Source organism: Bombina bombina, chromosome 1 (genome assembly GCF_027579735.1).
Source record: "Bombina bombina isolate aBomBom1 chromosome 1, aBomBom1.pri, whole genome shotgun sequence".
In the NCBI taxonomy this organism is placed as follows: Eukaryota; Metazoa; Chordata; class Amphibia; order Anura; family Bombinatoridae; genus Bombina; species Bombina bombina.
In genome coordinates this window covers 1,402,779,439-1,402,804,390 of record NC_069499.1, presented here as the reverse complement: position 1 = coordinate 1,402,804,390, position 24,952 = coordinate 1,402,779,439, and the positions used below count along the sequence as shown (strand labels likewise).

Genomic DNA, 24,952 nt, shown 5'->3' with positions numbered 1-24,952 from the left:
CAAATTTATTATTTCGGTCTGTAATACTGGTGGTACTTATGTAGATAAGTACCAGTGTGTATACTAACTTTGGACAAGATATTCCGGCAGCTGGTTATAGGGACCAGATTTTACATGTTTTACTATTTAGTGACTGCAGATAACAAGCTTTCACTACATAGAAACAAGGGTGCTAGTCACTAAAATGGAGCTCTTACAGAAAATGTTACCTATGTTGTATAACTGATTTATTTGAGCAGCTTTTGTGATACCTAACCCGTTATTTATACTGTATAAGCTGTTATTTTGTGCTTTACCATACAACCAACGTCATTTAATATTCCTTTTTTTTTTTTTAAAGGTACCTCATCTGCATCTAATGATACACCTAACATAAAAATTGGAGTTGTTGGGAAGTCTCTTCTATTGAATCGAGTGGACCTACAGAATAATTCTACTGAATTGATATTAAAAAAAATATTAGGCATCAATATAAAACAGATGCTGGTGTCCTACAGCAAATTGCGGGGGATTTACCATATTGAAGAGAACAAAAGATATAGATTTAATGAAGAACATGGAACTTTAGAAATTATCAAAACGAAAAAGGAGGATGAAGGAGAATATGAGCTGGTGGTATTAACATCAGGTCTTGAAAATGTTAATAATCTGCATATTGAAATTTACGGTAAGCTGTTGGGTTCAGAGCCACATGTGAATGCGTTCTGGGGTGTGATAAGCTCTCCTGTTTATTACTGTAACTCTCCTAATTCTCAAAGGAGTCAATAGCCAAACATAATACAATCTCTTTTTTAACATGAAAGTTGCACTAGCAGAACAAGAAGAACGTTAAATGGGGTAAAGAGTATATTTAAGAATAACAGAAATAAATACCATAAAACAATATCGCCTAGATTACGAGTCTTGCATTAGCATTAAAAAGCAGCGTTGAGAGGTCCCAACGCTGCTTTTTAATGTCCGCTGGTATTAAGAGTCAGGAAGGTACAGGTGTACCGCTCACTTTTCTTCCGCGACTCAAGCTTACTGCAAATCCCCTTACGTCAATTGCGTATCCTATCTTTTCTATGGGACTTGCATAACGCCGGTATTACGAGTCTTGGAAGAAGTGAGCGGTACACCCTTTCCTGTCAAGACTCCTACCGCATTTAAAAGTCAGTAGTTAAGAGTTTTATGGGCTAACGCCGTAACATAAAACTCTTAACTGAAGTGCTAAAAAGTACACTAACACCCATAAACTACCTATTAACCCCTAAACCAAGCCCCCCCCCCCCACATCCCAAACAGTTAACTAAAGTTTTTAACCCCTAATCTTCCGACCGGACATCGCCACCACTTTAATAAATATATTAACCCCTAAACCGCCACACTCCCGCCTCGCAAACACTAGTTACATTTTATTAACCCCTAATCTGCCGTCCCTAACATCGCCGACACCTACCTACATTTATTAACCTCTAATCTGCCACCCCCAATGTCGCTGCTACTATATTAAAGGTATTAACCCCTAAACCTAAGTCTAACCCTAACCCTAACACCCCCCTAACTTAAATATAATTTAAATAAATCTAAATAAAATAACTACAATTTACTAAATTATTCCTATTTAAAACTAAATACTTACCTATAAAATAAACCCTAAGATAGCTACAATATAACTAATAGTTACATTGTAGCTATCTCAGGGTTTATTTTTATTTTACAGGCAACTTTGTATTTATTTTAACTATCTACAATAGTTATTAAATAGTTATTAAATATTTAATAACTACCTAGCTAAAATAAATACAAAGTTACCTGTAAAATAAATCCTAAGTTACAATTACACCTAACACTACACTATAATTAAATTAATTACCTAAACTACCTACAATTATTACAATAAATTAAATAAAATACAGTACGAAAAACAACAAACACTAAATTACAAAAAATAAAAAAATAATTACAAGTTTTTTAAACTAATTACACCTACTCTAATCCCCCTAATAAAATAAAAAAGCCCCCCAAAATAATAAAAATCCCTACCCTATACTAAATTACAAATAGCCCTTAAAAGGGCCTTTTGCGGAGCATTGCCCCAAAGTAATCAGCTCTTTTACCTGTAAAAAAAAATACAATAACCCCCAACATTAAAATCCACCACCCACACACCCAACCCTACTCTAAAACCTACCCAATCCCCCTTAATAAAACCTAACACTAACCCCTTGAAGATCACCCTACCTTGAGACGTCTTCACCCAGCCGGGCACAAGTGGACCTCCAGAGGGGCAGAAGTCTTCATTCAATCCGGCCAGAAGAGGACCTCCAGACCGGCAGAAGTCTTCATCCGAGCGGCATCTTCAATCTTCATCCATCCGGAGAGGAGCGGGTCCATCTCCAATCCAGCTGACGCGGAGCATCCTCTTCAAACGAAGTCCAAGTGAAGAATGAAGGTTCCTTTAAATGACGTCATCCAAGTTGGCGTCCCTTGAATTCCGATTGGCTGATAGGATTCTATCAGCCAATCGGAATTAAGGTAGGAAAAATCCTATTGGCTGATGCAATCAGCCAATAGGATTGAGCTCGCATTCTATTGGCTGTTCTAATCAGCCAATAGAATGCGACCTCAATCCTATTTGCTAAAATATCTACAATGTAACTATTAGTTATATTGTAGCTATCTTAGGGTTTATTTTATAGGTAAGTATTTAGTTTTAAATAGGAATAATTGATTTAATTGTAGTTATTTTATTTAGATTTATTTAAATTATATTTAAATTAGGGGGGGTGTTAGGGTTAGACTTAGGTTTAGGGGTTAATAACTTTATTATAGTGGCCGCGACGTTGGCGGCGGCAGATTAGGGGTTAATACATTTAATATAGTTGCGGTGACGTTGGGGGGGCAGATTAGGGGTTAATACATATAATGTAGGGTTCGGCGATGTTGGGGGCGTCAGATTAGGGGTTAATACATATAATGTAGGTGGCGGCGGTGTCCGGAGCGGCAGAGTAGGGGTTAATAATTATAATGTAGGTGGCGGCGATGTCGGGGACGGCAGATTAGGGGTTAATAAGTGTAAAATTAGGGGTGTTTAGACTCGGGGTTCATGTTAGGGTGTTAGGTGTAGACATAAATGTATTTTCCCATAGGAATTAATGGGGCTGCGTTAGGAGCTGAACGCTGCTTTTTTGCAGGTGGGTTTTCTTCAGCCAATTCTGCCCCACTGATTCCTATGGGGAAATCGTGTACGAGCACGTTTTTCCAGCTCACCGCTACCGTAAGCAACGCTGGTATTGAGGTGAGATGTGGAGCAAAATTTTGCTCTACGCTCACCTTTTTGAGGCTAACATCGGGTTTAAAAAAACCTGTAATACCAGCGTTGTCATAAAGGGACACTGAACCCAAATTTTTTGTTTCTTGATTCACATAGAGCATGAAATTTTAAGCAACTTTCTAATTTACTCCTATTATCAAATTTTCTTCATTCTCTTGGTATCTTTATTTGAAATGCAAGAATGTAAGTTTAGATACCGGCCCCTTTTTGGTGAACAACCTGGGTTGTCCTTGCTGATTGGTGGATAAATTCATCCACCAATAACAAATTGCTGTCCATAGTACTGAACCAAAATAAAAGCTTAGATGCCTTTCTTTTCAAATAAAGATAGCAAGAGAATGAAGAAAACTTGATAATAGCAGTAAATTAGAAAGTTGCTTTAAATTGCATGCTCTATCTGAATCACAGAATAAAAAATGTGGGTTCAGTGTCCCTTTAAGTGAGCTTTGAAAAAAAAATGCTAGATAGCAACGCACCCCTGTTACCGCAAAACTCGTAATCTAGGTGTATGATTGCTTATGATAAATGGATCACCGTTTAATGGGATTAAAGGGATACTAAACCCAATTTTTTTTTTCTTTAATGATTCGGATAGCGCATGCATTTTTAAGCAACTTTCTAATTTACTCCTATTACCAATTTGTTCTTTGTTCTCTTGCTAGCTTTATTTAAAAAAGCAGGATTGTATAGCTTAAGAGCCGGCCATTTTTGGTTCAGAAACCTGGGTTACGCTTGCTTATTGGTGGCTAAATGTAGCCACCAATAATCAAGCACTATCCAGGGTGCTGAACATAAAATAGCCTGGCTCCTAAGCTTTACATTCCTGCTTTTTAAATAAAGATACCAAGAGAACGAAGAAAAAATTGATAATAGGAGTAAATTAAAAATTGCTCAAAAATGCATGCGCTATCTGAATCATAAAAGAAAAAAAATAGGTTTAGTTTCCCTTTAAATGAACTCATTTGGAGCTTTTATTGTAAATCAGGTAGGATCTGTATTGGTTGAACTCGATGGATTCTGTCATCTTTCAACCTCATCTACTATGTAAAGTATTTATGTCTCTTCCTGTTCCATTCTCCTGCCTTGCTATGTAGCTTTGGGCCACCTCTGTTAGCTTCCCCAGTCTATATCCACCCAAGAGTAGATCAGATTAGAGTTTATGGAGATATGGTATATGCCCAAACTGTACATTAAACCAATAATGTATCATCTCAGTAAATGGCAAGATTGTACGATATGAAAATCCCTACCCCTAGCACTACCTTAGGTATGTTAGGCAGAAAGGGACATGGCTATGGGGAACAACAAGAGTAGGTAGGAATTTAGTAGAGCAGGATATGAAACTATAAGTTATTAAAAGAACAGTAAACACATAATAAAAAAAACTTTTCAATATATTCCCATGACTTATTTTGTCCCCTTTTCACATAATGTATCTCTGAAATTGAGCAATTTCTAACTCTTAGACCTTGAAACGCAACCTTCTGATGTTCAAGGCTAACCATGCCATATATATATATATATATATATATATATATATATATATATATATATATATATATTTATATTTAATTGGCTTTGACTGATAACAACTGCAAAAAAATTCACTTTATACTAACTTTATGACAGTGGATAGCTTTGTCGTCTGCAGACTACAGCCCAGATTGGCTTCTCCAAATAAGGCAAATAGAGGTTGGAGTCTGGCTATTGAAAAATAGTTGCAGTAAAAAGGATGTTAATTTATTTTTTTTAAAAAAACATTAATAGCATCTATAACAACACAACATACATATCTTGTAATTGCAAGATGTTTACTGTCCCTTTAAGAGGTTTACCTTGTTTAGAAAGTGGAACCAGGCTTGCAGAGGAAGATACCTATTCAGTAATCAGGAGCAGGCTGTGATTGTCATCAAGGAGACAAAGCTTAAAGGACCGTTAAACACAGCAGAATTTCATAATCAATAAATACACAATGAAGAGAAAATGCAAAACCACTTAGATTGAATTTCAAATGAGTAGTAGATTTTTTTCTGAAAAATGTCAGTTACATTCTCCTTCCTAATGTATCATGTGACAGCCATCATCCAACCATAAACTGCATATACGTATTTCCTGTGAATCTTGCACATGCTCAGTAGTAGCTGGTGCCTCATAAAGTGGGCATATAAACAGACTGTGCACATGTGGGTAATGCAAGTGAATTGTTTGAAACTGAGTTCTCTATCTGAATCATGAAAGTTTAATTTTGACTTAAGTGCCTCTTTTAAAGAGTTTTCAGAAGGGAAACTGGTAACAAAGTCAAAGTCCAATACTACTACAGGAAATACAGGAACATGAACTGGCAGTAGAATTGTCAGAGAGCAATACTAGGAGTCAGCAACCAGTAAGTCAGTCAGACAGGGTAAAGGTAAGGATTAGGCTTGAGGTGAAGTCCATGACAAAAGCAGAGGTCAGAACCAAGAACACAGATCATGAACAGTAATGTTAAATGGATATTCTAGTCAAAATTAAATTTTCATGATTCAGATAGACCATGCAATTTTATGCAACTTTCTAATTGACTCCTATTATCAAATTTTATTTGATCTCTATGTATCTTTATTTGAAAAGCAAGAATGTAAGCTTAGTAGCTGGCTCATTTTTGGTTCAGCACCTGGGGCTTGCCGGTTGGTGGCTACATTTAGACACCAATCAGCAAATGCTACCCAGGTGCTGAACCAGAAATGGGCCGGCTACTAAGCTTACATTCTTGCTTTTTCAAATAAAGATACCAAGAGAATGAAGAAAAATTGATAATAGGAGTAAATTGGAAAGTTGCTTAAAATTGCATATTCCGAATCATGAAAGTTTAATTTTGACTAGACTATCCCTTTAACGGACCTCAAATTAGTGTGGCTCTTAGGAAGTTCATGTAAAAGGGGCAGAACCCTGACAGAAACATTGTGGTGACAAAGAAAACAAAACAAAACAATGTAGGTATTGTGGTCTTTTACCTCCACTATAACTACATGTTACAGACAGCTTTCATGTTTGGAGCCTGTGTCCTTAACAAAGAGAAGGTTTAAAATGAGGATGAAATCCTTAAATCTGAATTGGTGAACGATTGATCCTCAAGTGGACACTGGAGATGTCCCTCAAGTGAAGGGTAGGCTTAGCATCCATGGTATTCATGTTGAGAGCTGGCATGGTATCTGTAGGTTGAAAATGTAGTCAAGAACTGTTGCCTACATTGATAATAATAGTTATTAAAATTAACACATTAGTAGTTTGGTCTCAAATATCTCCCTCACCACAACAATGGAAAACTGTAAACAAATATTGAAGTTCTTAATGAATCAATCAATTCTTGACCTAATTAGTCAATTTTTGTCTCAATCTTTGCTAATTAATTTATTGTCTCTCATCATTCTATTTCATATAACAGAACTGATTTCCAACTTGTCTATTGACATGACACAAAATCAGGAGAATGCAAGCTGTCTTATTACTTTGAATTGTACCCTGCAAAGCGGAGATAGAGTGACATACAGCTGGATCCAAAATCAGGAGGTTCTAAATACCAACAGTAGTGTGTTACAGATTACTGTTACATCTGACACAGCTAACAGCACATACACCTGCAAAGCTTCCAACCCTGTTAGTGAGAACACCACAGTGGCCACACCGTGGATGAAGTGTAATTTTAAAACAGGTAAGAGACATTGTACCAGAGTTTATATGTGGTAGTGCTAATGTTCATATCCATCTTAGAGCCAGATTATGAGTGTAACACTAAAAGTTACGTGTGAGCGATATTGAGTTTATCGTTTGTGTTTGCGTGCATCAGATGTAGCAAGCAAATTACAAGTTGAAAGTAAATGCAATATGTATTGGATTTAAAGACATATACAGACATATATACACGAATAAACATATATTTGGAGCCCTTTGCAGTCAAGGAAATGAAAACATGTTAAAGCATATTTATGTAATATTCATATTTAATAAAGGTTTTAACTATGTATTTACTGTAAATAAATACTTATGTTCTAAGTATTTATAAATAAATATGCCTATATATATATATATATATATATATATATATATATATATATATATATATATATATATATATATATATATATATATATATATATATATATATATATATATACAGTATATATATATATATATATATACAGTATATATATATATATATATATATATATATATATATCTATATATAATCATCTATATTTTTTCCCTCTCCCATTTTTTCCCTTGCCATTTATCTGCCCTTTAGTTATTGAGGGTTTATTAAGAGTTTAGTTTTTGTTTAGGTGGGTTATTGGGGGGGGGGGGGGGGGGGAGAGTAAAAAATAAAAAAAAACATTTACAAAAAATAAATAAATTACGGTTTGATACCCCCTTTTCATATTTTTGTGCACACTCTTTTAGTTTAAAGGGTCAGTTAACCCCATGTTATCTATAATTAAGCAAATTATGCCATCCTTGCATCTGACACAGATCTCACTGACACTGCGTCAGAATTTGACCCAGGCCAATACAGTGTCATCTCAGGCAGTATCCCTGAGGCTCCTGTATCTGTCATGGCTGGTCCGCCCCCTAAAAACTTTAGCTACTGATGCTAAAAGCCCTAGCACATCTTTAAGTTATATAAATAAATCGAATTGCTGCTGGTACCCCACTGATGCCACATAATTAAAAAGATTCTGGGCCCTAAACCTATGTATGGGTATTATTTAAAAAAAATCCTACTGGAGCAAAGATCCAGTTTTAGAGACCCTCATATTCTCAAATACAATTACAAGGACACAATATGAAATGCTGTTGCGCTTTATGCACTTTAGCGACAACAGCATTTGCTCCCCTGAAGATCACCACAGAGTTGACAGATTGTATTAAATTTGGGCCTTATTAACCCTGCTGAGCCATATACGCCACAATAAATGTATCAATAGATGAGTCCCTAATGAAACTTAAAGGGAGGCTGAGGTTTAGGCAATACATCCCATCTAGAAAATCTAGAGTGGAAGTGGATATACCTGGGCCTTTTGGGTGTATGAGGTTAAAAAAACCACATTTATCTTCCCGGTTGCCTAGACTATGTGGGAACCAGTACCAAAATTGTTCGGGACCTATTTAACCCCCTTTTGAACAAAGGGTACCATCTGGATAATTTTTATACCAGTGTTCCTTTGTTCTGTATTCTTTATTGTTTAGATAACTTGGCCTGTGAGACAATATGTAAATATCAAAAGAGGTTCCAAAAAAATTGTCCGATATATGATTAAAAAGGGGGTCAACCTCAGTTTTGTGCCAGGGGGAGCTGCTAGCAGTAAAATTTAGGGATAAAAAGGACATGTTCATGATTACAACAATCCATAATGAGAGCACTGTCACTGTCCGCGGCAAAGCTGAGGTTCTAAGAAAACCAGTGTGTATTAAGGAATATAATAAACACATTTTGGTGTTGATCTTGCTGATCAGTTACTGCAGCCATACCTTGCTATGAGGAAGAACAGGGCTTGGTATAAAAAGGTTGCAATTTATATAATGCACAATGCTATACATTCATATATTTTGTATAAAAAACAGCCCTGGAAATATATGTATCTTCCTCCAGTATCAGCTCCAGATAATAGCACTTCATTTTTAAAATTCCTCCAAAATTCCTCCAAACCCCAAATAAGGCAAAGTCCCAAAGGTGCTGCAGAGTGTGCTCAAGTAAGGGTACAAGGAGAAATACAATGTACTACTGTCCTGAATGCCTTTCACAGCCTGCCCTCTGCCTTGGCAGCTGTTTTAAAGAATTTAATTTGGCTGCCAATCTTAAAATTATTTTTTGTATGTAAGCAGCCCATTTTTATTTATACTGGATTCTTGCCCCCAAATCTTACTTTAGTTTAAGGATTCTGAAATTTTACCCAACGATTGCCCAAAAACTAGGTCAAGGTGGGGTACTATGCTTAGTGGGGCATATCATAATAGTCCTGATTTAAGTCTGGGGGTTTCAGAAAAACCAAATGAAAAATGGGCCCAGTAAATACATCTTGCAAAATTACAAGTCTGTAATCTAAAAAAAAATGACTGCACTGAAATGCCATCCTATAATTGCCCGAGAACCAGGTCAAGGTGTACATTGGGGGTACTGCTATGCTCAGTGGGGGTATATCATGATGGTCCTGATTTGTGTCTGGAGGCTTCACAAAAACTCCAAATGAGAAATGAGCCCGGTAAATACATTTGGCAAAATTACACATCTGGAATCTAAAAAATTGGCTGCTGGGTGCACTGAAATGCCACCCTATAGTTGCTCAAGAACCAGCTCAAGGCATTCGTTGGGGGTACCGCTGTAAAATGAGGAGTTGTAAAATGCAAATAAGTGGATTTTACAGTAAATCGGGCATTTCATGTTTGCAAAATTCATAACGAAAATGTGATTTGTCAGAAAAACACGCTTCCACTAGATTAATCAGCTATTGGTTGTGAAATGCCAACATGAACAGACTTACTATACCCCATATGTTGTAGTCTTGGGTGTAAAAATGGTATGTCATGATGGGGGTCTTCTAATGAATTTCTGGAATTTGTGCAATTTATATTTAGAACATTCTGCAAGAACAGGGATTCTTGTAGGTACATGATATATGTATGATTTTTGTATTGCAATGCTCATATGTACAATTTAATCATTATCATTAATGGTTAATCTACAAATGTTTCTACCTATGATAATAAGATCCCTACGGGGCGCTAGTCTAGTAAATTTGTTGCATGTAACACAACCCAAAATATATATCAATCAAAATCAAATTGTGAACCACAAGTCAGACTGAAAATTAGAAGTAACTTATACTTAAACAATAAGTCCAATATGTTTCTTTTCTCGAAAGTGTGAATGTTTATATAAACAGTTACAATGCAAAAATCCCATATATCTGCATAACACAAATGAAGGCTGCTCCTCTTCATTTCTCTACTCCAAACTAAAAACTCTACAAGTATAAACAAACAAAGAGGGCACCTTATGTGTATATCACTAGTTTCATCATACACAGAGCAATGGGTGCAGATAGAAGATACTCACATATAGTTGCAGCACCCTAGTGTTCTGATGGAGGTGTACTGGAGATTCACAGTGCTCCAGCTCACTGTATCCAGGCTGCTGGTACTCCCAAAGTTGTTCCATGTAGCAACTCCTCATTAAAAGGTAGCAGGAAACGTACACTTGGACTAGATGTCATTTAAAATAAATATTTTAATAAAAACAGCAATGAAACCAATTAAACCAATGTGTACAATCAGAAGCAAACTCAACAGCATATGTCCCCTCACATGCAATGCATTTCTCAGCTAGCATGCCATTTCATCAGGCAGGTTTTAACAAATGCATCAAGCTACCTTAAAAAACAAGTAACAGCCAATCAAAAAGTACCTAATTCCAGAGCCAAATCTATCTCCACCCTTACCTATAGCATACCTCTATAAGGATTATATTTCAAACATCCTTGTAGCCCCATTGATGTATAATACATATACAAAAACAATTGAAAAATATATTAAAAGAATTAACTAAACAAATCTCTGTGGAAATGTTAAAGAAGCTCAGCCCAAATAAGTGACGCTGTGTCCCATATGTCATAAACTGGTCACATGACTAATATATCTGACCATTGGCCAATCGGCCTTATGACTAAATATACATGTGGAAAAATATCCACTCCATATAAACAACTCTGTCTAATCACTCCTCCATACAGGGCGCCATGTTTCATTGTTTCTTTTGGTCTTCAATGTGTTATGTTACCAATGTATCATATTAATAGGCCAATAGGCCTTATATCTCAAAAAACTTCAATGTAACACCCCGCCCCCTGGGATAGATTACCTACTCGTATCCCAGTGTGTGCTCCACCCACTATAAACACAAAGTGTACAAAAGAAGTCAGTTGACTGACTGTCAATCCATGTACACTTCTTTTGCAGCACATTGATAGTGTGCTAAGTTGTGATAACAGTGGGTGGTGCACTCACTGGGATACGAATAGGTAATGTACTCCAGTGGGCTGGTTGTCACATCGAAGTCTTGTGAGCTATAAGGCCTATTGGCTTATCAATATGATACATTGGTCATGTGACCCGTTGAAGACCAATAGAATCAATCTATCAATATATTCTAAAAAAGGGGCTGACCTGTAAAGTGCTGATGAGTGGCAGTGAGTCTCCCATAGGAAGTAATAGCGATCACGACTTCTGCAAAACTCAGCCGACTTCGCCACTCATCGGCACTTTCAGCAGAGGGGCTGTTTTTTAAATGTTCCGTCACAGACAGTGCACTCACTGAAACAAAACAAAAATTCTGTGTAGGAACACTTGAAATAGTACATACATAACCTAACTGTCACTAAACCTACACTACCTGTCTCACACTATAAAGTCTCGTCACTGAAAAGGTGGTGAGGCAAACATGTCTGAAACCCTACATGTAACCTGCAGGGCTGCCCTTGGAATATATCGCTCTACTGGTATTGTATCTCAATTAAAATGTAGGTTACTCCCCTGGAACGCCCAGCTAACTCCGACAGAACGCCTATGTTTACGTCATGTCTTCACTATAACTGACTAATAAAGACAATAAAAAATCTTCCTATTATAGCTATAGGAGCAATGTCGATACATTTACGTATAGAATGTTTAAATGATATGCATTTTCTTGTCAAATGTATAGTAATTTAAGTATTGTATTGTTTTTAAAAATATTTTTTAATAATAAAAGAGCACACAAAAAATATTTTAAATCTATAGAATAATTAAATTAATATGTATTATTCAAGAAAATGCTTATCATTTAAACATTTTATATAAATGTAATGGAACTCTTAAATATTAACCCCTTACACACCCTTACCCCCAGCACAACCTAGACCAGCTACACTATTCACCCCTAATCTTTCATAACCTATTAACTAAACACCACCTAATCGTTTAACCCCTCTGAACTACCACCACCCCTCACCACAAACATCCCCAAACCTATTAAATCCTAACAGCTAAACCCCCAGACCCCAAAATGTAAACCTCCTAAGTTACAGAAAATAAAAAATACTAACATTACAAAAAAAAAAAGACATTACCAAAAAGAAAACCACAACACTACCAAAGATAACAAAAAGCAAACAGTAAGGCCTATCATAAATTTAAACTCCCCTTTAAAAAAAGCCCACCCTAAAATAAAAGTTCTATACTAACACTAAAACCTACTCTAAAAATTGCCCTAAAAAGGGCATTTTGTATGTCATTGCCCTAAAGTGATTTAGCTCTTTTACTTTCAAAAATAAAGTCATATTATAAAAAAATCTACCCTAAAAATCCCTATTTTAAAACCAAAGTAATCCCCGTAATTAAAAAGCCTATCTGAAAAAAACCTAAACTAACCTTTTTTTTAGGATAGGGATTTTTTAGGGTATGCCCTAACAAATGCTCTTATCAGGGCAATTTTTAGTTTAGGTTTCTAAAGATTAAGATTGGGGGTGGTGAATTTTCTTAGTTTTTTTTTCCCCCTAAGTAAAAGTGCTAAAATACCCTACAAAATACCCTTTTCAGGGTTTTTTTTTTTTTTTAGAGTAGGATTTAGTGTTACTATAGGGATTTTTTTATTTTGTGGCAGGCTTTTTTTAAGGGGACGTTTTTGGTATGTTTTTTTTCCGGTAATGTTTTTATCTTAGTGTTTTTTCAATTTCGGTAACTTAGGGAGTGAAAGGTTAGGAGTCCTGCAGGGTTTATATGTTAGGGGTTAAGTAGAGAGGTGTCAGGGTGCCAGAAATCAGACTGTGACGAGAAGTGCAAAAATAATCACACCTTTATTAATAACAAAAAATAATAAAAAGTCCACAAGTCAAATAACAACCCAGGAGTCAAAACCAGAGCTGGTAGTCAGATGAGCCGAGTCAGGAGCCAAAGTGAATAGTCAGACAAGCCGGAATCAGGAACAAGGAAAAACAGCAGAGTCAGGAACAAGCCAGGGATCAGGAACCAGGAAGAATGTCAGACAGCCAGGTAATACACAGGAACTCTCACAAACAGGTCTGAGAGAACGCAAAGGCAAAGCATACTGAACAGAGGCCCTTTAAATAATAAGTGATGACATCACTATTCTGAGACTGCATCCTGTCTCACACAGATGATGCACACCAGTCTGGCCATAAAAAGAAGTGCAGGAAATGAGCAGTATCCCCCACAATGCACCATAGTCAGCAAGAGAGGTAAGTAAAATGGCTGCCAGCAGCACATGGCAAACAAAACAGAGAAAAAACCCTGACAGTACCCTCCCCTCAACGACCCCTCCCCCACGGGAGGACAAAAGGCTTATTGTGGAAACGGGCATGGAAGGCACGAAGGAGGGCGGGACCATGAAAATCAGAGGAGGGAACCCAAGAACGCTCCTCCGGACCGTAGCCCCTCCAGTGAACCAAATACTGTACACGGCCCCTAGACATACGAGAGTCAATAATGCTGCTGACCTCATACTCCTCATGGTTGTCAACAAAGATAGGACGGGGACGAGGCAACACAGTGGTAAACCGATTAGAAACCAATGGTTTCAAGAGGGAGACATGAAAAACATTGGAGATGCGCATTGCAGGAGGAAGGTCAAGAGCGTAGGCCACAGGATTGACCCGTCAAAGTATTCGAAAAGGACCAACATAACGGGGAGCCAGTTTATTGGAAGGCACATGAAGGTTCAAGTTGCAGGAGGACAGCCAAACTCTCTCACCAACCTGGTAGGAAGGTGCGGGCAGACGCCTACGATCAGCCTGGAACTTTTGGCGCTGCATAGAACGATGAAGGCAATCCTGAATCTGCACCCAAGTGGAACGGAGTTGCCGTAGATGCTCCTCCAAAGCTGGAATACCCTGAGACATGAATGAATCGGGCAACAAGGATGGTTGAAACCCATAATTCGCCATGAACGGGGATAACTTGGAGGAAGCATTAATAGCACTATTACGAGCAAACTCTGCCCAAGGTAACAGTTCAGACTAATTATTGTGGTGATCTGAGACATAGCAACGGAGAAACTGTTCCAGAGCTTGATTAGACCGTTCTGCAGCACCATTGGATTGAGGGTGATATGCCGAGGAGAAGGAAAGCTGGATCCCCATTTGAGCACAAAAGGAACACCAAAATCTGGAGACAAACTGGCTACCCCGGTCTGACACTATAATCTTGGGTAACCCATGTAAACGGAAGACCTCCCGGGCAAAAATTGAAGCAAGCTCCTGAGCGGTAGGCAACTTCATCAAGGGAATGCAATGTAAAAATTTAAAAAAACGGTCAAGCACCATAAGGATAACAGTATTGCCATTGGAAACAGGGAGCTCGATAATGAAGTCCATGGAAAGATGTGTCCAAGGATGCTCACCATTAGCAATAGGTTGAAGAAGACCCACAGGAAGACGTTGAGGAGTCTTATTCTGTGCACAAACTGAGCAGGAGGAAACATACGCAGCAACATCAGAACGAAGACCTGGCCACCAGAATTGTCGAGTGACAGACCAAATCATTTGGTTCTTGCCTGGGTGACCTGCGGCTTTAGGATAGTGGTAAGTGTGCAAAAGTTTAGTTCGAAGATTCTCAGGAACAAAACACTTACCACTAGGTTTCTCAGGAGGTGCATTGGTTTGTGCAGACAGGATCTCCTCCCCCAAGGGAGAAGTCAAATTAGTACGTATGGTAGCTAAAATATGGTCAGGAGGTATAACAGGAGTAGGTACAGACTCCTCCTTGGACAGAGGTGAAAATTGAAGAGAGAGGGCATCAGCCCTAACATTCTTACTGCCAGGCAGGTAGGAGACCATATATTTAAACCGAGACAAAAATAGCGCCCATCTGGCCTGTCGGGGTGGCAAAAGTTTTGCTTCAGATAGATAAGTTAATAAATTCTTGTGGTCAGTAAGAATGAGCACTGGCACGCTAGTACCCTCGAGAAGATGCCTCCATTCCTTGAGTGCCAAAATTATGACCAGTAATTCCCTGTCGCCAATTTCATAATTGCACTCCGCTGGAGACAATTTCTTAGAGAAGAAACCACACGGATGCAAGGAACCATCAGGACGTTGAGACAAGAGGGCACCTACTCCAGTCTCAGACGCATAGACCTCAAGAACAAAAGGCAGGACAGGGTTAGGATGAGCCAGAACTGGAGTGGCAGCAAAGGCAGTCTTAAGACTATCAAAGGCCTTAATGGCAGTAGGTGACCAATGGAGTGGATCATTCTCTTTACGGGTCATGTCTGTGATAAGTTTGACCAAGGAAGAAAAGTTTTTAATAAACTTTCTATAGTAATTGGCGAACCCTAAAAAACGTTGAATAGACCAAAGACCAACTGGGCGAGGCCACTGCAGAACTACAGATAACTTGTCAGGATCCATGGAGAACCCTGCAACGGAGATAACATAACCTAGGAAGGTTACTTGAGTCTGATGGAATTCACATTTCTCAAGTTTACAAAACAGGCCATTCTCACGTACTCTCTGAAGAACCCGTGTAACATCAGAACGATGAGCCTTAAGTGTGGGTGAGTGTATGAGGATATCGTCTAAGTACACCACAACACACTGTTGCAACATATCTCGTAGGACATAATTAATAAATTCCTGGAAAACAGCAGGAGCATTACATAGGCCAAAGGGCATTACAAGATATTCATAATGCCCGCTCCTGGTGTTAAACGCTGTTTTCCATTCATGGCCCTTCTTGATCCTAACGAGATTGTATGCTCCTCTCAAATCAAGTTTAGTAAAGACCGTAGCTCCCTTGAGGTGGTCAAAGAGTTCCGTAATGAGAGGAATAGGGTAAGCATTCTTAATGGTAAGACGATTAAGACCCCTATAATCGATGCATGGTCTTAACTCGCCACCCTTTTTCTTCACAAAGAAGAAGCCAGGCCTTGCAGGAGAGCAGGATTTGCGGATGATCCCCCGTGACAAAGCATCGGCAACATACGACTCCATAGCACAATTCTCTGTAACAGACAGAGGGTAAACCCGGCCCGAGGAGGAATGGCTCCGGGTTTCAGGTCTATGGTACAATCGTAAGACCGGTAAGTAGGCAACATACCGGCACGCACCTGGTCAAAAACGTCTAGGAACTCTCGGTACTCCTCTGGCAATTAAGATACCGAAGAAGTGCACAAGACTTTAACTGGTTTCCGAAGACAAGTGGAAATACATTGCGGGAACCATGACAAAATTTCGGACCTGCACCAGTCGAGACTGGGATTGTGCTTTTGGAGCCAGGGATAACCCAGAACAACCGGAAAATGCGGAGAGTTTATCACCTGGAACTGGAGGGTTTCAAAATGGAGAGCCCCAACAGCCATGGACAACGGAGCAGTTTTGTGAGTAACGAGTGCGGGCTGAAGGGGCCTGCCATCAATGGCCTCAATAGCAAGCGGAACGGACCGAGGCAAAACAGGAATGGAGTGCTTTGATACAAAAGCACTGTCAATGAAATAGCCCACAGCACTGGAGTCAACAAGAGCCTGGGTGACTATGGAGGTGTCCACCCAGGAAAGGACAACAGTGACCAAAGGTTTCTCCTTTAGCGGTTCCAGGGACGAGGATAAACCACCCAAGGTCTGCTCCCGACAGGACCTTAGGTGTGAGCGTTTCCCGGCCATGTAGGACAATACTTCAAAAGGTGGCTCTGTAACCCACAATAGAGGCAGAGCCCCTCCCTCCTTCTAAAGGCCCTCTCCGCCGCGGAGCAGACACGTGAATCCCAACTGCATCGGCTCAGCAGTACCTGGTGACTCTGGACCAGGAGACATGGAAGGAGAGGGAGGCATGGGTGGGAATGAACACTAAAGAGACCATGGAACAGGAGGCTTCTGCAAGCGCTCCTTGAAAGAGGGTCTCTCTCTGAGTCTGATGTCAATTAGGATCAAAAAAGACACCAATGCCTCGAGATACTCTGGTAAATCTCTGGCAGAAACTTCGTCTTTAATTGCATCAGAGAGCCCATGAAAGAAGGCGGCAACAAGGGCTTCATTGTTCCAACCAACCTCTGCGGCAAGCGTACGGAGCTCAATAGCATACTGAGCAACAGATCTTGTACCTTGATGAATGGACATGAGTCGTTTAGCAGCAGAGGAGGAGCGAGCCGGAACATCAAATACCCTTCAAAAGGAGGCCACAAATTCAGGGTAATTTGAAATCACAGGTTTATTAGTCTCCCACAAGGGATTAGCCCAGGCAAGAGCTGTGTCAGAGAGTAACGAGATGAGAAATCCCACCTTAGCTCTGTCAGAGGGAAACGCCTGAGGTAACATCTCAAAGTAAATGCCCACCTGGTTCAAAAACCCTCTGCACTGAATAGGATCGCCTCCATATCGCTGAGGTAGAGGTGCAGAACCGGACATGCTCCTGGTAGGACTAGGTGCAGCAGTGGAAACAGGAGCAGCCATAACTTGGTCCAAATGTAGAGTGCGAGTCAGCAGGGTTTGCAGGGCTAGTGCAAATTGATCCAAGCGGTGATCCTGTTCATCCATTCTGGAAATGATGGCAGGTAAAGGTGGATTATAAGCACCATCAGGATTCATGGCCTTTGCGTAATGTCATGGTGCCAGGAATCAGACTGAGACGAGAAGTTCAAAAATAACACCTTTATTAATAACAAAAAATAATGAAAAGTCCACAAGTCAAATAACAAGCCAGGAGTCAAAACCAGAGCTGGTAATCAGATGAGCCGAGTCAGGAGCCAAAGTGAATAGTCAGATGAGCCGTAATCAGGAACAAGGAAAAACAGCAGAGTCAGGAACAAGCCAGGGATCAAGAACCAGGAAGGACGTCATACAGCCAGGTAATGCACAGGAACTCTCACAAACAGGTATGAGACAATTCAAAGGCAAAGCATACTGAACAGAGGCCCTTTAAATAATAAGTTATGACATCATAATTCTGAGAATGCATCCTGTCTCACACAGATGATGCACACCAGTCTGGCCATATAAGGAAGTGCAGGAAATGAGCAGCATCCCCCACAATGCACCATAGTCAGCAAGAGAGGTGAGTAAAATGGCTGCCAGCAGCACATGGCAAACAAAACAGGGAAAAAACCCTGACAAGAGGGGTGTTTGGCAGAGGGATTGTGATACTGTAGTGGATTAGGGGTTAATAGGATAGGGGGTGATTGCAGTGAGCTTTTGTTGGTTTAGGGGTTAAGTAGAGTAGGGGTGTTTATGGTGGGTTTGTGGCGGTGTAGGAGTTAAGGGGTAAATAGGTTAGGGGGTGATTGCAGGGGGTTGTGGCAATTTAGGGATTTAAGTAGAGTAGGGGTGATTGTGTTGGGCTTGTGGTGGTTTAGGGGTTAAGTAGAGTAGGGGGGATTGTGGTGGGCTTGTGGTTTTTTAGGTGTTAATTAGCATAAGGGTGATTGTGGTGGGCTGTTTATGGGTAATAGGTATATTTATTTCAAAGGGATCCTTTACTATGCGTTGGTAATGTCGGTGGCAATGCCTGTTGGAATAAATCACTAGCATTGCCACCCATTGGGATGTATAGTAAAATGCCTCTCTGCGATGCCGCCTTTTAATAATGGTGTCTGCAGCTTGGAATCTTTTGTTGGTTGGCTCGACATCGTGGCGTATCCCTTTGGAATATTTTGCCACTTCACAGCACTTACGATCACCGTAATCAGCAGGGGGAAGGTTGAATTTTAGAATTAGTGGGGAATTAGTGGGGTAGCACATTTTGGATTTTTGCCCTGGGAGCCAGATTATCTAGAAATGGCCCTGGTAGAGATCAAAAATGTTTTTGTGCTTATATTACTAGTGAGCTGACATCTGCATAGCACGGGTGCATTGATTTCTTCAGAAAATAGACTTCTATGGGGAGATGCAGTAAAATTCATGTAGGGTAACACTTGTAGTGGAATTAATGTGCATTTAGTTCTGTGCTATAATATTTCAATGAACATACACCTTTGAACCCTTCTCTGTCCCACCCCTTGTCATATACAATATCCCTTTAATTCTGCCACAAAGCCTTCTTCATTAATAAACCTTTGTTTACTATGTATTAAGTGGTAAATTAAACATAAACTACAATCCTATTCTTTATCTTTATTATTTTTTATTCTTATCTTTATTCTTCATTTTTGTTTTCAGATGCACTAAAGCAATGCTTCGTTATTATTATATTTCTATAGCCCCCTCCGACCGCCTCTGCAAAATAAACCTGTTTTCTATTGAGGTGACGTTTTCACCTCTAAACCAATAAGAGATCTAGCCATATGACACTTCTTTTTGTTTGTTTGTTTGTTTTTTTGGCTTACAGTGGTGTGAATTGGTTTTGTGGTGTCAGGATTCTGTCTTGGAGGATATTAGATTTCTAGATTTTGGGGTGTCAGAATGACAGTGACACTGGTATGTGTAATTTACTAGGCATGGGGGAAATCTGTGTAAATCCTTATTTGTGTGTGTTGTACTTTCACACTGATATATCTAGTGTCACAAATAGCCAAATGCCACAGTCTGCAGCCATATTTGGCTTTCATTTAGCAAACAAATGCTGAATTCTAAAATTTCAGCCATGCCTATAATTTACCACACAGTGCTTATTCCTTAAAGGGTTACTAACTTTTTTCTTTTTTAGCCAAAATGGAACCCACATTTCAACACAAATATATAAACAATAAATAACTGACCTATTTTGATTCTGAAACAAAGCTGCATAACGGCATTAAACCAAGTTTATTATTTGATGATGACACATAATCCAGCCCCTCCAATATATCCTATCGAATCTCGATTTTGCGCACTTTAATTCTTCAAATAGCGCATGCGTGTTTGCTCTGGGGGAAACTGAAATTACCCATATAGTAATCAGCGTCATGCTTACGCATTGGTCATCAAGAGAGTGACATATTCAATGATGGTTTGCGCTATCTTGCGCATGCGCATCACGGCCAACCGCCACCATCTTCCAACTAGGGTGTCAACCCTGATTAGACAATGCTGAAAGCTACCAATGGAGTGGATTTGGAAAGGGTTAAAAATTCAGAGACACTTTTCTGCAAAACGGTAAGTATTTGAAACAGATAGGGCATTGTAAAGGACTTTATTTTTGTACATTTTTTGCATTGGTCAATAGTTATTTTCTGACTTCAGTGTCCCTTTAAGCTGGTAAATAAATGTGTCATTCAGCAGGTGCAGGAAATCTGGTTATACTCAGAAATATCACATAGATGTGTAATATTCAGTGACTTAAAGGGACTTAATACTTATATGCTAAATCACTTGAAAGTGATGCAGCATAACTGTAAAAAGCTGCCAAGAAAATATCACCTGGGCATCTCTATGTAAAAAAGTAGGATATTTTACATCAAAATTTCTTCAGCTCACCAGAGTAAGTGCTGTGTAAACATTTATACTTTAGTTACTGCCCTACTGCAAGTTGAAAACCCCCCAAAACAATAGCTAATCAGCATCAGCAGTGCTGAGGTAATGCTTTGCCTTTGCTGTGATCTCATGAGATTTAATAGAACTTACTTAAACGGAATAGGAAATTAACATGACAGTGCCTGCACATTCCAGGTGCACACTCTCTAACTTGTCCTGGGACAAGCATCCTGACTGGCTACTTAAAGTCTCATTACAATGGGGTGTGAATATTTAGGAAACTTAAGTAAAATATCTTCCTTTTTTACATAGAGATGTTTAGGTTATATTTTCTAGTCAGCTTTTTACAGCTATGCTGCATAACCTTCATGTGCTTCAACATTTGGGTAGCATGGCCCTTTAAATGGACATAAAATGGACATGAAACCCAATTTTTTTCTTTCATGATTCAGGTTAGCGCATACAATTTTATACAACTTTCCACTTTACTTCTGTTATCAAACTTACATAATTCTATTGTTATCCTTTATTGAAGGAGCTGCTATGCACTGTAGGAAGGTAGCTGAACCCATCTGGTGTGAACCAATGACAAGAGGCATTTATGTGCAGCCACCAATCAGCAGCTAGTTTCCAGTAGAGCATTAATGCTCCTAAGCCTACCTAGGTATGCATTTCAACAAAGGATTTCAAGAAAACAAAGCAAATTCAACAATAGACATAAGTTGGAAAGTTGTTTAAAATCACATGCTGTATCTAGAAAATAAAATGGGTTTCATGTTTCTTTAATAGGGAAATAATAGTAAAAAAAAGAGATTTTCTATAAGCAAGGTGCTGTGGACCGCTAATTGTGGAACTTGACGTTAAGAGATTTAGCAGTATCCCTGGTTGTCACAGGCACCGGGAAATACTCTGATTGCTGTGCTATACCTAATGTGCTATAATTCCAGTTCACATTTGCGTGCGCTGGTATTACGAGTGGAGAGCAAATATTGCGCTCGTGAAAGCACAATTTTTGCCCTCCACTCTTAATTTGGCCTTATATGTAATGTATTAGAAACTTGCATTTGCTTTCAGAATTATAGCTGAAAATATTAATATAACAGCTGCATATGAGCAGGAAGGAAGTGGCTAGATCCCACACTTGTTTGCATGCAGCTCATGATTTTAATAATTGGAAACATTTTTGTTTTTAAAATAAGGCACAGAAAATGTATGCGCCAGCCAACAGAACAATCACTCTCTTTAAATGTGACACATTATTTAGTGGCTACAGCCAAACATAATGTGCACTGTGGTACTGAGCACGTTGCTTATGATAGTGGTAATTATGACTATGAGCAGCCATGGTATTTGGATGCATCATATCTACATATGCCCCTTCAAACAGTGAGAACTTTTACTAGAAACATTTTGTTGTTAGAAGTATATTACAAACATGCTTATATTCAAAATGTATATTCAAGACAGATTTAAAACAGAATGTAACATTTTGGGGTTTCCCCCCTTAATCATACATGCCTCTTTAAATGTATTTTGGTGCCAATCTCATTATTATTAATCCTCTGTTGCCATCTAGTGGGCTTTTTATTACATGCATAATTCAGAAAATGTCAACACCAATTTGGATACTTAGTTACAATTGTGAATAGATACATTATTTATCACTATCAGCTAGATTACGAGTTTAGTGTTATGAGTCAAATAGCAGCGTTGTGGAACATAACACATCATTTCCCCTAACGCAGCCATTACAAGTCTTGTCGGTATAGGTGTTCCGCAAGCCTTTTAGCCTGTAACACAACGTCAGTACCGCACTCCTAAAAATTACATTTTTTAATGGGACTTCCATAGCGCCGGTATTACCAGTTTTGCGTTCTGGCTAAAAAAACGGCGTTACAGCCTAAAACGACAAGATCTGTACCGCCATCTAAAGTCAGTAGTTATGAGTGTTACGCTACAAATCTGTAACATAAAACTCATAACTAAACTGCTACAAAGTACACTAAACACCCATAAACTACCTATTAACCCCTAAACCAAGGCCCTCCCGCATCACAAACACTATAATAAATTTATTAACCCCTAATCTGCCGCTCCCGACATGGGCGCCACTAAAAAGTTTAATTAACCTCTATTTCACTGCTCCCTGACATCGTCACCACTATACTAAAATTATTAACCCCTAAACCACCGCCCTCCCGCATCGCAAACACTATTTAAATATTATTAACCCCTAATCTGCCGTCCGCCCACACCGCTGCTATAATAAACCTATTAACAACTAAACCGCAAGTCCCCCACAACGAAATATACTAAAATAAACTATTAACCCCTAAACCCCGAAAGCCCCCCACAACGATATAAACTAATTTAAACTATAAACCCCTAAACCTAATGCCCCCTTACTTTATATTAAAATTACAATGTTCTATCGTAAATTAAATCTTACCTGTCAAATTAAAAAAACTAAGTTTAAACTAACAATTAAACTAATATAATTATAAAACTAAAATTAAACTAACTACCAATTAAAATAAACTAAACTACACATTAAAAAAATCCTAACACTACTACTACAAAAAAAAAATATTAAGTTACAAAATATAACAAACACTAAATTACGGAAAATAACAAATGAAATAATTAAAAATAAAAAAGAATTACACCTAATCTAATAGCCCTATCAAAATAAAAAAGCCCACCCAAAATAAAAAAAAAACCTAGCCTACAATAAACTACCAATGACCCTTAAAAGGTCCTTTTGTAGGGCATTGTCCCAAAGATAATAGCTCTTTTACCTGTAAAATAAAATACAAAGACCCCCAACAGTAAAACCCACCACCCAACCAACCCCCCAAAATAAAAAATCTAAATCTAAAAAAAATTAAGCTACCCATTGCCCTGAAAAGGGCATTTAGCTCTTTTACTGCCCAGACCCTAAACTAAAAAATAAACCCACCCAATAAACCCTTAAAAAAAATTAACACTAACCCCCTGATGTTCCACTTACAGTTTTTGTCCCACTTGAACAATCTTCATCCGGAGTTAAAGTCCTAATCCAGGCGGCGAGAAGTCTTCATCCAGACGGCCTCTTCAATCTTCATCCCAGCGGCAAAGTCCTGATCCAAGCGACGAGAAGTCTTCATCCAAACGGCATCTTCTATCTTGATCCCGGAGGCACGGAGCGGGTCCATCCTGAAGACATCCGGCATGGAGCATCCTCTTCATACGGTCGCAAAAATGCAAGGGACGTGATTAAAAATGGAGTTCCTTGCATTCCTATTGGCTGAAACATTTGAATCAGCCAATAGAATGAGAGCTGCTAAAATCCTATTGGCTGTTCAAATTAGCCAATAGGATTTGAGCAGCTCTCATTCTATTGGCTGTTCCAATCAGCCAATATGATCTGAGCTCTCATTCTATTGGCAAATTGGATGAAGATTGAAGAGGCCGTTTGGATGAAGACTTCTCGCTGCCTGGATGAGGACTGTAAGTGGATAGTCAGGGGGTTAATGTTAGGTGTTTTTAAGGGTTTATTGGGTGAGTTTTATTTTTTAGTTTAGAGTTTGGGGTGGGGTGGGGGTTTGTAATGTTAGTGGGTCTTTGTAATTTGTTTTCAGGTAAAAGAGCTTCTATCTTTAGGGCAATGCCCTACAAAAGGCCCTTTTAAGGGCCATTGGTAGTTTATTCTAGATTAGGTTTTTTATTTTGGGGTGTTTTTTATAGGTATTAGAATAGGAATATTTTTTTTATTTTTGATAATTTGTTTATTTTGTGTAATGTATATTCTTAGGGGGTGTTTTATTTTTTTGTAGCAAAAGAGCTGTTTCACTTAGGGCAATGCCCTACAAAGGGCCCTTTTAAAGGCCCCTAAAAGGCCCTTTTAAGGGCCCTTGGTAGTTTGGGTGGTGGGGGTTTGTATAGTGTTAGGGGGTGTTTGTATTTTTTTTGGAGTAAAAGAGCTGTTTCACTCAGGGCAATGCCCTATAAAAGGCCTTTTTATTCTAGATTAGCCTTTTTATTTTTATTTTTTTATTTTTTTTTAAAAAAAAGGGTATTAGGGTACTAGAATAGGAATAATCTTTATTTTTTTGGATAATTTCGTTTTGTTTTTTGTAATGCTAGGATTTTTTATTTTTTTTAATGGTAGGTTTTTTAATTGTTTGTAATGATAGGTTTAGTGTGAGGCAGGTTAAGTTTTATTTCACAGGTAAGTTTGTATTTATTTTAAC

General features: G+C 38.6%; 1 protein-coding gene across 2 annotated transcripts in view; it reads left to right on the top strand.

Moving 5' to 3' along the window:
- The first annotated feature begins 370 nt into the window (after window positions 1-370).
- The window catches only part of LOC128652220 (signaling lymphocytic activation molecule), a 75,983-nt gene continuing 51,401 nt past the window's right edge, over window positions 371-24,952 (top strand). For both annotated transcript variants that reach the window (XM_053705162.1, XM_053705159.1), the window contains exons 1-2: window positions 371-667; window positions 6,741-7,007. In XM_053705162.1, the coding sequence (XP_053561137.1) occupies window positions 481-667; window positions 6,741-7,007 (454 nt within the window). In that variant the 5' untranslated portion in view covers window positions 371-480. The remainder of the gene's footprint in view (window positions 668-6,740; window positions 7,008-24,952) is intronic.